General features: G+C 42.5%; 1 protein-coding gene across 14 annotated transcripts in view; it reads right to left on the bottom strand.

Moving 5' to 3' along the window:
• Positions 1-15,903, bottom strand: part of picalma (phosphatidylinositol binding clathrin assembly protein a) — a 123,295-nt gene that overhangs the window by 6,925 nt on the left and 100,467 nt on the right. For all 14 annotated transcript variants that reach the window (XM_055637231.1, XM_055637229.1, XM_055637227.1 and 11 more), the window contains 2 exons: positions 7,932-7,991; positions 6,342-6,446 (listed from right to left, as the gene is read on the bottom strand). In XM_055637231.1, the coding sequence (XP_055493206.1) occupies positions 6,342-6,446; positions 7,932-7,991 (165 nt within the window). The remainder of the gene's footprint in view (positions 1-6,341; positions 6,447-7,931; positions 7,992-15,903) is intronic.

A 15,903-nucleotide genomic window follows, 5' to 3' on the forward strand; every position in this document is an offset into this window, starting at 1 on the left:
ACATTTTGTGGCGCTTAGGCCATCTTCTGAAAGCATTGCTAATTCCATTATGCTCACAAAGCATACACCGAAACCATGCTCCTGCCCAAAATACATGGCGCAGTGCAAAAGTGCTTCAGGAGCCCTGCTTCATTGTGGAGAATGCTATAGGATCTGGCAGAATAGCTGTCATGGTTGCTGGAGGAGGTAAACAAGACAGCCCCTTGTGTTAACCGTGACTGGGTGATTCTTCAGTAAGTGTCTACTTTTAAGTTTCTTGAAAACCGAAAATAAAATTTACATTTTTGCAACTTTGAATGTTGTTTCACATAGATGAACATCTCTACTATGGGAAAAATATGTTTGGCACAATCTTTTAGATTTTTATGATGAACACTGCAAAATAACTGATTTAAGAATTTAATTTATTTTTTCCTCTTTTTCCAGGTTGCCCATTGCATTCAGTCATATCCATCATATTTTTATGATGAACAACACTGCAAAATAACTGATTTAAGAATACAAAATCAAATGTTTGTCGCAGTTTTTCAAATTATAGAGTATCTTCCTGAAATAAACCACCCAAAAAAATATTTTCAGTCTAATGCATTGATTTTAAACCTTCGTAACAGTTTACTGCCGAAAAAAGTGGTGATTTTCAGCAAGAATTATAACCTTCACATAACTTTTCACCAACTTCCTCTAAAACAATATTAACTTCAGATGAATAGGCAGAAGCATACTGTTCATTTAAGTAATAACTAAGTAAATTATCCCGGAGCACGCAGAATGCCAACTTAATCAGTATGGACAAATTGGGCCAGCCATGTACATGTTGTATAACTCTGACTCTATGCAGATCTGAATGGGCTTAGAATGACCATTTAAGCAAAATTGCCCCCACTTTCCCCATGTTGATTCTTGAGATTAATATCGCTTTGCTCTGTTAACAGCGTTAAAGCACTTAAGAGTTAGTCAGGAAAGGGAACATTTTATTTTTTTTTAAATTTGCTTTAATTTGTTAGATGATTGTTAGTTGACTGCCATAATTTCTGAAATGGTCTTAAAGTAACTTAACTGTTATAAAGCAGTAATAAGTGATTTTTGTCCAAACAATTGGAACTTGCATAAAATGTTTACATTATTAGCAGCGCTGCCAACTCTCACGCCCTGAGTGCGAGACTCATGCAATTCACAAAATTCTCATGCTCTCAGGCGGATCACAAATTTCTCACGCTCAAAAATCTGCAGGAGCTGGAAGTTCAAAATAAAGCAAAAATTGTTTTAGAGGCAACTAAAAACCACGAGGAGAATATAAGGTGAATGCATAGTATTTTTCCCGGGCTATGTGATTCAAGAACTAGAGGTCATTGGTTTAAAGCAGGGCTGTCAAACGACCGGCCCGCCGGATGATTTTGGGGAAAAAAGTAGTTTTGTTTCTCCCGTGCAAATGGTGTGATAGGTGAGACACGGCGGTGGTCCCAGCACTGGCCCCCGAGGCACCGCACACACCGCCCACCCTCACCTCCGGCGGCTCTATGTCCGTCAGCCACTCTGTCCACACCCCATGGAGTTTTAACCCCGGCCCAGAGCCAGGAGCGGACCGGGTGAGTGGGGGCGTCGGTGCCATCTCCAGAGCCGCTGGGATGTATCTCGAGCTAAGGCTCCACACCCCGACCGCCAGGTCACTGATCCTCAACTCCCCCGGGCTCCAGCTGGACACAGAGCTCCTGGGCCGGCCCGCATTCCTCGGAGGGGGGGGGAAGAGACGCGGTGGGGGAGAAAACGCTCCCCGGGCATCGCCAAGTCTCCGCTCACTCCGGATGGTATCGCGCTTCACTGACACACGCACTGCCACACACAAGGTTTAAAAGGATATGGGCCAAATGCGGATAAATGGGACTAGTCTAGATGGGGCATCTTGATCTGCATGAATAACTTGGGATGAAGGGCCTGTTTCCATGCTGTAAGACTATGACACATTGTAGAAAAGGTGCAATTGCTCTGGAGAGGATCTAGGGACGATTTATGAAGATGTTGGCAGGGCTGAAATTTTTTTTTTTCATTTTGAAGACAGATTTGATAACTGGGATTGTATTCTCTGCAGCAACGGAGGTGAAGAAAAGACTTAGTTGAGATGAACAACATTATGAGAATAGGACCCGTTTCGCTTAACAAAGAGTGTAGGAAGGAACTGCACATGCTGGTTTAAACTGAAGATAGACAATAAAAACGCAAAAAAAGTCAGCAGGACGGGCAGCATCTCTGGAGAGAAAGAATGGGTGATGTTTTGGGACTAGACCTTCAGTCTGAAGAGGTTGAAAACCAGCATAAAACACAATGACTGGAGGTGTGTGTTATCCAACTAAGGGCGGAAATCAGAATCATGTGTTCGTCTTTATGGACATCACACCATAATAAATATTTTATAGAAAAAATAATTTAATGGGGTGGCACGGTGGCGCAGCGGTAGAGTTGCTGCCTTACTACCACATGGGTTTTCTCTGGATATTCCGGTTTCTCCCACATCCGAAAGAAGTGCAGATTTGTAGGTTAGTTGCACGTTACAAATAAAGCACTATTGAAAAGTTGAAGAGGAATACAAGCAGAAAGCTATCAATCCCGTCCATCGAAAAGTTCTGGTTTTATCCATACTCACATCCACAACCGCTGCCTTATGTGTAATATAATGTCTCAGGATTTATGTTAACAAATGGCATATTTCCACTTAAATGGGGAAAATCTGACCGCAACACATGTTCAGTTAATTTCTTAAAAGCAATATAGGCGACACCCGATCACAGCCATTCAGCGAACAAAAGTTAAACATCTACACAAGATCTTAAAAATCCTGAAAATGTTCACCAAGGTACAACAGCAAGTTCTAAGACATAATTACTGCTCAATAATCTAACCCAACCTGGCATCTAAGTCCTGCAATTTAAAAAATAAGTTTTTTCTCCCCCTCCCCCTCCCCCATGTTATATTAGAGATTTTCTAAATCGCATGATAATGATCCAGTTTTTACTCTCCATGAAACGTCACAATTCACTGGTGTTTTTACTGTGTGATTTACCATCCCAAAATTCTTTCATCTGACAGTCCGTTCAGCCTGCTTCAGAATCAAGTACACAGGACAAGATATTAAGAAGTCCCTTGTGCCAATAGATGGGGAGCATTTCACGACATTCGTTGATTGTTGAGAGTGGTAGACGCTCAACATTGGTGGGGGGGCGGGGGGGGGGGATTAGTATATCTTGGACTGGGTAATCTTCAGGACAGTTGGGCACAGGACACATCATCAGAAGTGTGCCCTTGCATCACTGGGTGTTTCGGCCTTTTAACACTATACACCCTCCACAAGCACGGCCCGCTGCAGGATGATCAGCCCTCAGCGCGTGTCCCGTGTCAAACCGTCCCAAAGATTCACCCTGACGTACTTGGGGCCCATCATGGGTCTTTCCGCTTCAGCCAAATCCACCGGCTGCTTCTTTCAGCCGCCTCTGAGAGTGATCTTATGGTCTTCCGCAGAGCCTGACCGTGGATTCCAAGCTCCTTCAGCAGTCTGATGGTAGATGACGCAACAAATCCTCTGCATCCCACTTCAACTGGATAGACTTTGGTGTTCCAGCCACGCTGCGTTGCCTCTGCTGCAAGCTCTGCGTAGCGCAGCTTCTTACGCACATAGGCCTCCTCAACAGAGTTCTCCCATGGAACTGTGAGCTCTATGATGTAAGCAGTCTTCTGTGAAGGGGACCAGAACTCCAAGTCTGGCCTGAGGTTGGTGGAAGCAATTTCAGGTGGAAAAATTAGTTGTCGGCCGATGTCCGCCAGCATCCTCCAGTCACGGGCCCTGCATAGGTTTCCTTCTTCTGATCTGGTGGAAGGATGTTTAGATGTTTTCTGTCCTTCTCGGACAAAGGTTGTTGCCCTTGGGGGGGGGGGGGTTGCTTGCTCTCGGAGGCAAGGAGTTGGTCACACACCGCCTGTTCTCAAGGGCTGATGCCAGGCTTTTTAGTACCTGATTATGCCGCCACGTGTATCTCCCTTGCGTGAGGCTGGTCTTGCAGCCGACCATGATGTGTTTGAGGGTTGCTGGAGTTGGGCAAAGGGCACAGGTTGGATCCTCGCCGTACCACTGATGGAGGTTCTTTGGTGATGGAAGCATGTCATAAGTCACTCTGATGATGAAGCTGATCTTGCTTGCTTCCATTTCCCATAGTTCTTTCCAGCTGATCTTCCTCCGCTCCACACCTTCCCACTGCATCCATTGCCCCTGTTTGGCAAGAGAGACCGCCTTTGCACTTCTTGCGGCCTCCTCCTGTCGCCGCACCTCCTCGACCACCAATGTCCTCCGCTCTGATGTTGTGGCCTTTCGCCAAGTTGGTTTACTTGTCGTAAGGCCAAAGCCTCCTCTTCCCTGCTGGACTTGCCCCACGATGTCTTTGTGCCTCAGGGCTGATGAAGCTTGCTGTACTGCATCAAATGGTGTCCACTTCCGGCCAGTTACTAGGGGCGGCGCAACAGCACTGATGGTCTTGTCTCTAGAGTCCCTCAGTGTCATCTGGAGTCTTACTTTAGAACACTTGTATTCCTCTGTTAGACTAGTGAGTGGTAGTTCCAGGACCCCTTTGCCATATAGGCCAATGTTAGTTAGACATCGTGAGACCGAGCCATTTCTTCACGTATGAAGTTATGGTTCGCTCCATCTTCTCCACAGTTGTTATTGGGGCTTCATAAACAGTCAGTGGCCACATTGGCCGAGGAAGGAGTCCAAACTGTAGGCACCAGAGCTTCAGTTTCCCAGGCAGTAGGGTCTGATTGATGTTCTCCTTGATACGATTGGATACCAGAATTTCCTTTTAGTGATGCAGAACAGTAAATGGCATTGGGATAATGGAGATTGCCAAAATCAAAAGAAATCCATTGTTTTGGCCAACCAAACAAAAAAGTTCCATTCCCATGTATCTAAGGTATTCTTATAAGCAATCCTCAATCTTTTCCAGCTTTATCCCTCTTCCAGGTTTCTCTTTTCAACCAAGTCCAGCTGCCCAAGTATTCTGTTCAACTCTGCGGCACTATTGATAGCAAAGCTTCAAGCACAAGTTTTCAACATGTTTTGGTGTAAATTTAGAGTTGAATAAAATCCTGGCGGTGGCCAATATTGCAGTAAAAGATTGATGGAACATTCAGCTTTCCATCTTCTAATGCTGGAAATGAAATTCAGGGAACAAATGTAATTTCCCAGATGCGATTGGAATGACTCGCCCTGCAATCACATACTTTGCTGGGGTGGAAGATTGCAACCTTCACGTGTAATCAACCCGGCGTGCACAATCAAATAGAACAAGTTGCCCTACAACATTAGGCTGTGCACGCCATACGCAAGAAGAAGAAGACGTACTTTGTTGTTGGCAAAAAAGGATGAGAAATGGATTTTCTGTAATTAGTTTAGCTGTGTTTTGTTTGCTGGTCTACAATCAATATTATGTAGTTTCAACAGTGTTCCAAAAAAATGTTTAACTTAATTTGATCTTCAGTTGTAACAATTTCAATAAAAAATGTTTTTCAAAAGACCACAACCACATTTAAGGATTAGAGGACCAGGCCCCATCAATGAATGAAGCAGGCAGACGATCCATGGTAAAAGGTACAAGATTCTGAGTACATTAGACCATGACTTGGATTATAACAAAATTCACAATTGCTACATTGCAGCAGACTCCCTCTACAATCCTGGTCTCAGCACCACCACTCCCCCACTTCTTTTGCTCTCACAGAAGTGATATGAAAACGTCGATAAGATTTATTTTTCAACTCTGGTTTCTTGACTCAAGCACAGACCTTACAGAAATTCATTCATTTTCACTACCAATATAAGGAAATATGATCTTTTGTCTCCCAATATACAGTTCAAAAAGTGCCAAGTACAAAGAATTAATATAGTACACAATAAAGCTGAAGGGAAAATATTCATTAATTATTTGCTACCATGGGAAAATGTGAATTGTGGAATAGGAAACAAATAAAATTCAGTATCCTAAAAATGAATGCAAGATCTCTTCAGCTACTGTTAACCATGGACAAGTTATGAAGATATATTCTTCATAATGCAAAATATAATTTTGCAGCTGACATCAAACTGTTGACTTAATTTCATTACTAAACTATTTCCATTGTTATTTGGAAATCACGGATTATTTCAAATTGAAAATGCAATATTATCACATTCTAAATAAAATGTTGGAAAACATGTGTTCAATCTTTGTAAACTTATTTTTTAAACTTAACAGGTAGATAATTAAAAAGTCAAATATATCAGTCTGCTGGAACAATTTTTTTAAATACCAAAAATAAAGTACCTGGGCACCAGGTAGGGAGCTGAAGGGGTTAGATGGTCTCATCACTGGCTGGGTATACATCATTGTTGGTTGCGTCATCAGAGGCATAGTTCCCATTGGAGGCGGCTAGACAAGTAAATCCAAACAAAAACAGTTCAACCATAAAATTCTGTTTCCTACAAATAGATCGGAAGATTACAGGTGACTACCGAGTTGTAGCCATTCCATACACAGAAACTCACCTTTCCAAAACTCAAATCTCTACCCAAAATTTGTGATACAAAATAAAGTTTGGTCTCACAGAAGTGATATGAAAACGTCGATAAGATTTATTTTTCAACTCTGGTTTCTTGACTCAAGCACAGACTTTTCAGAAAATCATGATATGGATTGTTTTCCAGGAATACAACAACCCCTCCTCCTCTCTCTCCCCCCCCCCCCCCCCCCCCCCCCCCCCCCCCAGTAATGCGGTCGGTACACAAAAATGCTGGAGAAACTCAGCGGGTGCAGCAGCATCTGTAGAGCGAAGGAGATAGGCAATGTTTCGGGCTGAAACCCTTCTTCAGCCCGAAACGTTGCCACGTAGCGAACGTTTCGGCCACGTTGCGAACGTTTCGGAACGGTTCGGGTCGAAACGTTGCCTATTTCTTTTGCTCCATAGATGCTGCTGCACCCGCTGAGATTCTCCAGCACTTTTGTCTGCCAGCAAATATTTTATTGGATTCATAGTTTATAATTCTCCACTAATGTATTCACTCTTTCAGTAATCCATCCAATGGTTTTCAATCATTAAAAGTGATCATGCTATTTTTAAATTATTTTGGTCAACGTTTCAGGAACTGGTTCTTGCCACCCCATTGATTTTCTCAGAAATCTGTGTGAATCTTTAAAAGGAAGGGTGTAAATCATTTCTTATAAACCATGAGAAAATGTTAATTCCTTTATTGTTAGCAGAGTAAAGCTACCATGTGAAAATGTTGTCCTTTTATAGCAGATGGGAAAACTTCTGTATACAATGATCGCTGTCAAGCTTTTGGCCAAGATAGCCATTTTAGACGAACCAGCAACATTTGAGAACCAGGTAGCTTTTATGTATGCAGTAGTCAATTTATAACCTCTTTATTGGCACCTTCCTCAGCAAAAGAGAAGATTTTTCAAACTTTTTTATTTGCACTTTTGCACAATATAAAATCATTTCTGCAATGAAAAGCAGAAGATCAAATATAATATGTTCAAGAAGGAACTGCAGATGCTGGAAGATCGAAGGTACATAAAAATGCTGGAGAAACTCAGCGGGGCAGCAGCATCTATGGAGCGAAGGAAATAGGCGACGTTTCGGGCCGAAACCCTTCTTCAGACTGATGGGGGGGAGAAGGAAGGAAAAAGGGAGGAGGAGGAGCCCGAGGGTGGGGGGATGGGAGGAGACAGCTCGAGGGTTAAGGAAGGGGAGGAGACAACAAGGGCTAGCAAAACTGGGAGAATTCAACGTTCATGCCATCTGGACGCAAGCAACCCAGGCGGAATATGAGCCATATTCCGCCTGGGTTGCTTGCGTCCGGATGGCATTTTTGTGTACCATCAAATACAATATGACCGTTTAAAAGCACTTACCATGCCATATCCCATCACTGCTGTTGGCGTTGTTGCTGGGAAGGCCATAATGGGAGGTGCCTAGGACAGAATCATTGGATTACAAGATGGTAAGAAGATTTAACTACAACTACAAACATACATTTAAAGATCATCTCCAAACATGAGATAATGTGTTATGTGATTACCTGGTCACATATGGTGGCATTTGCAAAATAGCATAAAGTACAGAAAATATAGTGTTGATGTTGCATTGCCTCAAAGCAACCCAAAATACAAAGTAATTCACATATGATTTACAGTGAAATATGGTCAATTATCTTGTACATAATATTGTAGCCAAAGGGATACAATACTGCTAATTATACTCGAATACGCTTTTCTTTATATAGATTTCACAGCAGATTTGAACTTAAAAAAAAATATTTTCTGAAACAAGTTTTAAAAGAAAATCACAAATTAGATATTGACATAATGGATGTGCAACTAGATTGGTAGACCAGTGATCCAGACTAATGATCGGATAACACATTAAAATGTTATTAAACCACTACAACTCGTGTCATAAGATAAGAAAACAAAAACAAGCAGGAAAAGCCTACTTGAACTTGCCTATGTTAATTTACTTTTATGGTCTATGACTATACAGTAGGAGTGACTGGAAACCGTGTGCAGAAAAGGGCCCATCGTTATGGAGGGAATATAAATCAATTTTGAGATTCAATGTGGCAGATTAATAACCAACCTCGCTCCTTAAAATGGGTCTGTACTTTTGGGTGAACAGCAGCACAAGAATTGAAGTTTGGAAGATCTATTACTTTTCATCTCACTCCAGATCATCTCACTATCATTATCAAGCCAGAGAATTAACCCTAATTCGTGAAGATATTAAAGCCTTCCTGGATTTGGTGCACCCAATAATTGGATGTCAATTTGGTGAAGCTACACGAGAGAGCTACATGCTTACTTAGTATACTTAGCCGCATCTCAGAACTAATGGGTCAAACAAATATCTCCAGTTCCACCACATCCCGTATGAAGCAAAATGCCATAGCAGTTAGGGCTGGGGCTACATAGGACCAGGTACCCAGGTTTGATCCTGACCTTCGATGTTGTACGTGTGGAGTTTGCATATTTCCACTATGATCTCGTAGGTTCCTCCAAGGTATTCTGATTTCCTCCCATATTTTGAAAAATGAACTGATTGGTAGGTTAATTGCCCATTATAAATTAGCAAATGTAAGTTGGGTGACTAGAAGCGATTGGGTTAACAGATATGTATTAACGGAAACATGTGGGGAGGTTAGGAATGACTGGACTCCTTTCACACCTAGGAAAATGAAGTTTAATTTCTATCTCCATACTCAATAACAACAGAGACCAGAACAAAAGAGTGAAATATTTTTGTAGTCCATTGCCAGAAGAACTTAATTGATGACCACCCATATCTATTAGTAGTCCACGATTGAAAAATACCTAATTCAATTCACTCTGCACAATAAAGAAAAACATGAAAACATTGGATAGAGAAAAGACAATGAACCTCTGACATCCTAGTTGCAGTGCTGAAAACCTATACCAGAAATAGTTGTGCTCTTTGTATACATCTAGCACTTAGATCTAGCCAAAGTCAATATAGAAATCCCACCTCATTTCCTTTCTAAAGGTACACACTTTTATTCTGAGACTGTGCCCTCTGGTCCTAGACTCTCCCACTAGTGGAACCATCCTCTCCATATCCACTCTATCCAGGCCTTTCACTATTCAGTAGGTTTTAATGAGACCCCCCCCCCCCCCATCCCCCCCCCCCCCCCCCCCCGTCATCGTTCTGAACCCCCAGCATCGTTCATAAACACCAGCCAGTATATGCCCAGAGCCGTCAAAAAAGTAACAAAGCTCATTCTCTGTGAAGTCTCATTCATTTTTTTTCCAGCTTACTATCATGACCCCTTCACAAACAGATCGTGAACATGTAAGAGATAAGACATGGTCCTGGAACACTGCCATGTCTTGGGATTTTCAAGGAACCATGCACCCGCACGTCTAGATCCCCCTGCTCAACAACACTCCTCAGAGCCCTACCATTCACTGTGTAGGTCCTGCCCATGTTAGACTTCCCAAAATGTGACACCTCACATTGCAAACAGCTGTAAAATAATTATGGTAGTATTAGTGAGAGGTTTCAACTTCCTTAAAATTGACTTGGTCTCCCATAGCGTAAATGGTTTGGACAGGTAAAATGTGTTAAATATATCTAAGAACACTTTCTTAATCAATATAATGAAGGCCCTACTTGAGAGGTCACAGCACTGGACCTCGTCCGATGGAACAACAGGGCAAGCGATCACTTGGCACCAGTGACCATAATTCTTTAGTTTTGTAGTAGTGATGGAAAATGATAGGACTGGCCCACGTTAAGATTTTAAAACTAGAGATGATAGGATTAAGACGAGAGGGGATATATTCAAGAGTGATCTTGGGCAACGTTAGGGGGTAAATCCATTCAGAGGGTAATCTGCATCTGGAAAGAGCTGCCAGAGGAAGTTACAGAACCAGGTACAATTACAACTTAAAAAAAAACATTTGGACAGACATATGGATAGGAAGGGTTTAGACGGCTATGGGCTAATGATTATGGGACTAGCCCTATGTGCCAACTTGGTCAGCATGGGGAAAATTCAGTCTGAAAGGCCTGTTTCAGTACTCTCACCACCATTCCTTCGTGGAACTGTTGGACATTGCAACTATGATCTATCCCGTTAAACAAGTCCATGATCACCAGAACTATTTTTAAACTTGCCCAGAAAATAATGAAAGCTTTCAGTTTCTTCCTTGAAGAGAGGCTTTGCAATTTGTGTTGGCATGGTTGTATGGCTTATCAAGCTAAAATCTAACTTCATTTCTTCCTTCCCCATTTTCCAACTAAATTCCCAATATTACAGAATATTAAGCTATTAAAAATATTCCATTCCTACAAACTATCAGTAGATTCATGTGCATTAAAACCAAATACATCTCCCACATAATTCAGTAGATAAATTAATAAACTACAAAAGGTAAACAAGTTGTTCAGACCAAGATTGTCCAAGATTGAATTCTAAACAGAATTATCCAATTTTAGATAATTTATTATCCAACTTTATACAAGGCAGTTGACAAATGAAGGCACACAAGAAAATATGGGCAAGAGTAAACCATTCAGCCTTAGCATTCAGAATAATGCCTGATCTGCCCAAGGCCACAATTACTCCTCTGTGCTAGATCCTCATTGCCCTCAATTCGCAATCTACTACTTTAAATATCTAATGCATTAATCTTCAGAATTCTCTGGGTGGAGAACTCCAGAGATTCAGACATAACAATAAATGTCTACCTACCTTTGTTTTAAATGACCAATCCCTTATCTTGAAATTATGTCTCCTTGTTTGTGGTTTTCCCATTACTGAAAACAGTAACATTTATTCTGTCATGCCACCTTAGGATTTTAGTTATTTCAAAAGGATCACTCCACATTCTTCCAAAATTCCAAGGATGCAGACCCAGTCTGTTTAACCTCGCTTTATAGCACAGGTTTCTTATCCCAGGATTAGCCTGGTGAATCCCTCGATTTCCTCCACTGCTGCCATATTCATTCTTAGGCAAGAAGACAAGAAATGTGTGCAGTATTCCAAATGTGGCCTTGTCAACACCCTGCACAATAAGTAGCAAATCTATATTACTAAAAGTTTGATCTTGATCGCTTTTGGCCCGCAGTGCTGTGATTTCCGAGAGAACGCCACCACCTACGGATATCATTTTTGGCCACCTCACTCAGAGCCCCCCTCCGCCTTCCGGGACCGGAGGATTTTTCTCATCGATGAACAATCAGAGAGATATTAATGTTTTTTTTTTAAATGCCATTCTCTCTGCTGCCCCTGCTGGTGGGAGGGGGGAGGAACTATAAAACCCGGAAGTGGTGTGCCTCACTCAGTCTCTGCAAGATGGAGGAAGCCAGAGGGTCACGTCCCTCTGAGCTCTGAATAACACTGAACACATGTCTACTCAACTGTGGGTCCCCTGAATGTGGTTTGAAAATGAAAATATGGTTGGTTTGAATAAAAAGGCACTGCCTGCAAATGGTTGTTTGGGTGCTTAGGGTTGAAGTAAAAAGGCACAACTGCAAATGGTGGTTTGGGTGCTTTCCCAAGATGGCGGCGCTGGCTTAACAGCTGCGGCCCACCTGCAGTCCGTCTGTTTTTTTTTTCTTTCGTTTTGTTCTTTGCCATGTTTTAGTTAATTTTGTTTTATTAAGTTGTGTATGTATGTGGGTGGGGTGGGAGAAACATGCTTTGGCCTCTTCCTTCGGGGGATGCGACTTTTTCTTCGGTCGTATCCCCCGTCTCCGTCTGCGCCGAGGCCTAATGGCGGAGCTGGCGGCAACGGAGCTGTTGCGGCGGCAGCAGCGGCGGAGACCGGACTCGGCACCGAGGCTGTAGCGGCGGCGGCAGCAGCGGCAGCAGCAGCAGAGACCTGACCCGGCACCGAGGCTGCGGCGACGGCGGCGGCGGCAGCAGCAGCAGCAGCGGAGACCTGACCCGGCACCGAGGCTGTGGCGATGGCGTGGCGGCGGCAGCGGCAGCAGAGACCTGGCTCGGCACCGAGGCAGCAGCGGCGGCAGCGGCGGCAGCAGCAGCGGCGACCTGACTCGGCACCGAAGCTGTGGTGGCGGCGGCGGCAGCAGCGGAGACCTGGCTCGGCACCGAGGCAGCAGCGGCGACCTGACTCGGCCCCGAGGCTGTGGCGGAGGCGACGGCAGCGGAGGCCTGACTCGGCCTCTGAGCTGTGGCGGAGGCAGCGACCACCCGCGGAGTTTGAACCGTCGCCTCGGCGCAGAGGGGAGAACAAAGAGGGAAGAGCCAGAGACTTTAAGATTTTGCCTTCCACCACAGTGAGGAGGTGTTTGGTGAACTCACTGTGGTGGATGTTAAATTTGTGTTGATTGTGTGTTTTTGTCATTTTTTAAATTATATGTATGACTGCAGGGAAACAGAATTTCGTTCAGACCGAAAGGTCTGAATGACAATAAACGAATCTAATCTAATCTAATCTAATTTGGGTTGAAGTTAAAAGGCACTACTGCAAATGGTGGTTTGGGTGCTTTGGCTTGTAGTTAAAAGGCACTACTGCAAATGGTGGTTTGGGTGCTTTGCTTGAAGTTAAAAGGCACTACTGCAAATGGTAGTTTGGGTGCTTTGGGTTGAAGTTAAAAGGCACTACTGCAAATGGTGGTTTGAGTGCTTTGGCTTTAAATTAAAAGGCACTACTGCAAATGGTGCTTTGGGTAACTTCCTGTTTGCACTGTATATTGATTTTAGATAAAATGGTACCACTTACGGCTGTGATTTTTGGCCATTTTACTCAGCCCCCCTCCGCTCAGCAGGTGCAGAGGATTCTTCCCATCAATGAAAAATAAAAGTGTTATTAGTGTTTAAAAAATGGGCCTTGCACCCTGCTCGAAGTGGTAAGAAACTGCACTTGAATTTGGTGGCCTTACACCCTGCTTGAAATGGAAGGAAAATGGATTTGAATTTGGTGGCCTTGCACCCTGCTTGAAATGGAATTTCAAGGAATAGCCGTGAGTCAACTGCCAGGCCACCAGCCGTGAGTGAGCTGCCAGCACATCAGGCTTGAGGGACTGAGCTGCCACCCCAAGAACCCATACCAGTGCTCCAGAAAGCACCCCACTGGCCACCAATATTGGAATTGGTGGAGAGGTGGAATATTGCGTCGGTGGACCAGCCCTCCTGTGTGAACATGGGACCCAACGGGTCTCACTTAGTCTAGTACAATCTATAATTTGCTTCAGCTTTTGGCTTTACAGTACCATCTTCATTTAAACTTTTCCATGACTGGAAAAACGTGCTGTATTTATTTCAGGAAGGATAGATGGATGCATTTTCCAGCATTCTTTTTTATTTCAGTTTTCCAGAAACTGCTGTGCATAGAAAGGTCAACTATGATAAACAAATGCTCATCATCATACAGCACCAAACATCTCTCACATCTGGTAATTCTTGGTCTTCACCCAAACAAAGCCATTTCAAATTACAAATTCAAAGAACAAAGCCATTTCTCCAACATTTCACACCCCCCCCACCCCCCCACCCTCCCCCTCCCCGCAACTTGAAACATGCTTTTATTTTCACTTTCCCTGACTGATGAAGAATATCGCAAAATCTTTAAACTGTCTCTCCACAAATGGTATTCGACCTGCTGAGCATCTGCTGTTCATTATTATATTTTAGATTCCCAGCATCTTTAGCTTCTTGCCTTTTAATTTTAGTTAAGTTGCCTTCCTGTGAATAGACCATCAATCGCTTATTTAAAAAGGATTGTGCTGTGTTTAAGAACAAACACTCAAGAGCTAAAACAATCTTGGTAAAATCAGACCAACAGTGTTACACAATGCTGCTTTGTCTCATCACTTATAAAGCCATGTGAGACAATTCTGCAAATAAATGCTTTAATTTGCCTTGAAGAATACAAAAATATTTAAACAAATCATGAAAGGTTCTCCTAGTTTATCGGTGAGGGATCCATTATTCTATATTGCCTTAACATAGCTAAAGTAAAATAGAACAGGAACATTTCCAAGGCAGATCATGCTTTAAACGGGTGTAATTTTGAATTTTAGGCATTTCAGGCACCGGTGGTATATGCTTCACAAATTACCCAATGCAATCATTAGTATTCCGTGTCAGACTTCTGTCAAAGTTGACAACGAAAAGGAAAGTGAAGAATTCATGCATCACAGCTACTTTGGCAGTTTCTTCACAGGAGGGTTCATGAAACCACAAGCATACGTACCACACCTCACTGCAGAACGAGAAAAATAAAGCTGTGTGGGAGGGAAGAAAAGGATTCCATATATTGATTTATATGGAAGTTTTCTTGAATAGAGTTATATTAGTTTTCATGCTGTCATCAAAAAGTGACATTTAGAAGACTTAGGCAATGGCAGCAGAAGTTCACAGCAGATGAAAAACATAACAGCTGCTTGCAATTTTAAAATCAGTAGCAATTGACAACCATGCCAGTTTTTAAGGTAATATGATTTCACTTACGTAATGAGGGAAATGCATGCCATTCTGCTTTTTCAAAGGAAACAATTGCATAAAGATTCAATTATTTAGTTAGCTTGCACTCTTGCCATTAGTTCACACATTGCTCATATTAAGGGGAAAACTCTATATTTTAACTCGTCCTTTTAATAATAATCCAAGTTCAGCATAATTTAGTCTTAAACTATATTTAATATTTAAAAATACTTGATGTGCTGTAAATTGTGATCAGAGAAAAATACAGATCTGTCACGCACATTTCCTCCTCATACACTGTTACTCACTAATTTCAAGGTTTTGTATGAACTTTTGTTTAAATCTGTCAAATGACCATGAAAAGACATGTTTCTTTGCTCAGTCTCTGTCCATTTGTACAAACCCCACTTTTCCAGGGCCAAGAGATATCAATAGGTTGTAGTTTGTTAGATTTAACCAATTTGAAAAATTATTCCATTCCTAAGCAAGACACTGGTTTGGAGAGTCACTTTAACCAAGTGAGAATACAAGTCCTCCATAGTACACCCAATCTCCTCAGTTGTGGAATATCGCCTGCCTGGTACCAAATCATGCAAATACTGAGGGGTTGCAATAAACTGGAAATTGCCTCACCAAGAATGAATCAACATCACCATCACATAAGTACAAAATAAACCCATCTCGTCTGTACTGTTTCACCACCTCACAGAGATTTGCTAATTGGTTAGAAATTTAACCCGGTGTTAAAGGTGTCATAACCTGATTGGTGTGTTCTCTCAATTAATACCACAATGAATACAAAGTTTCTGGAATTGCCTGAACCAGTTTGGAGGATCTCAGTACATTTTGGAAAAGGTGATAAACCTGGCTCCTTATGAATATACTTTTGAACAGAAGCATGGATCAAAGTGGTTGGG

The sequence above is a fragment of the Leucoraja erinacea genome, chromosome 6 (assembly GCF_028641065.1).
Source record: "Leucoraja erinacea ecotype New England chromosome 6, Leri_hhj_1, whole genome shotgun sequence".
NCBI lineage: Eukaryota > Metazoa > Chordata > Chondrichthyes > Rajiformes > Rajidae > Leucoraja > Leucoraja erinaceus.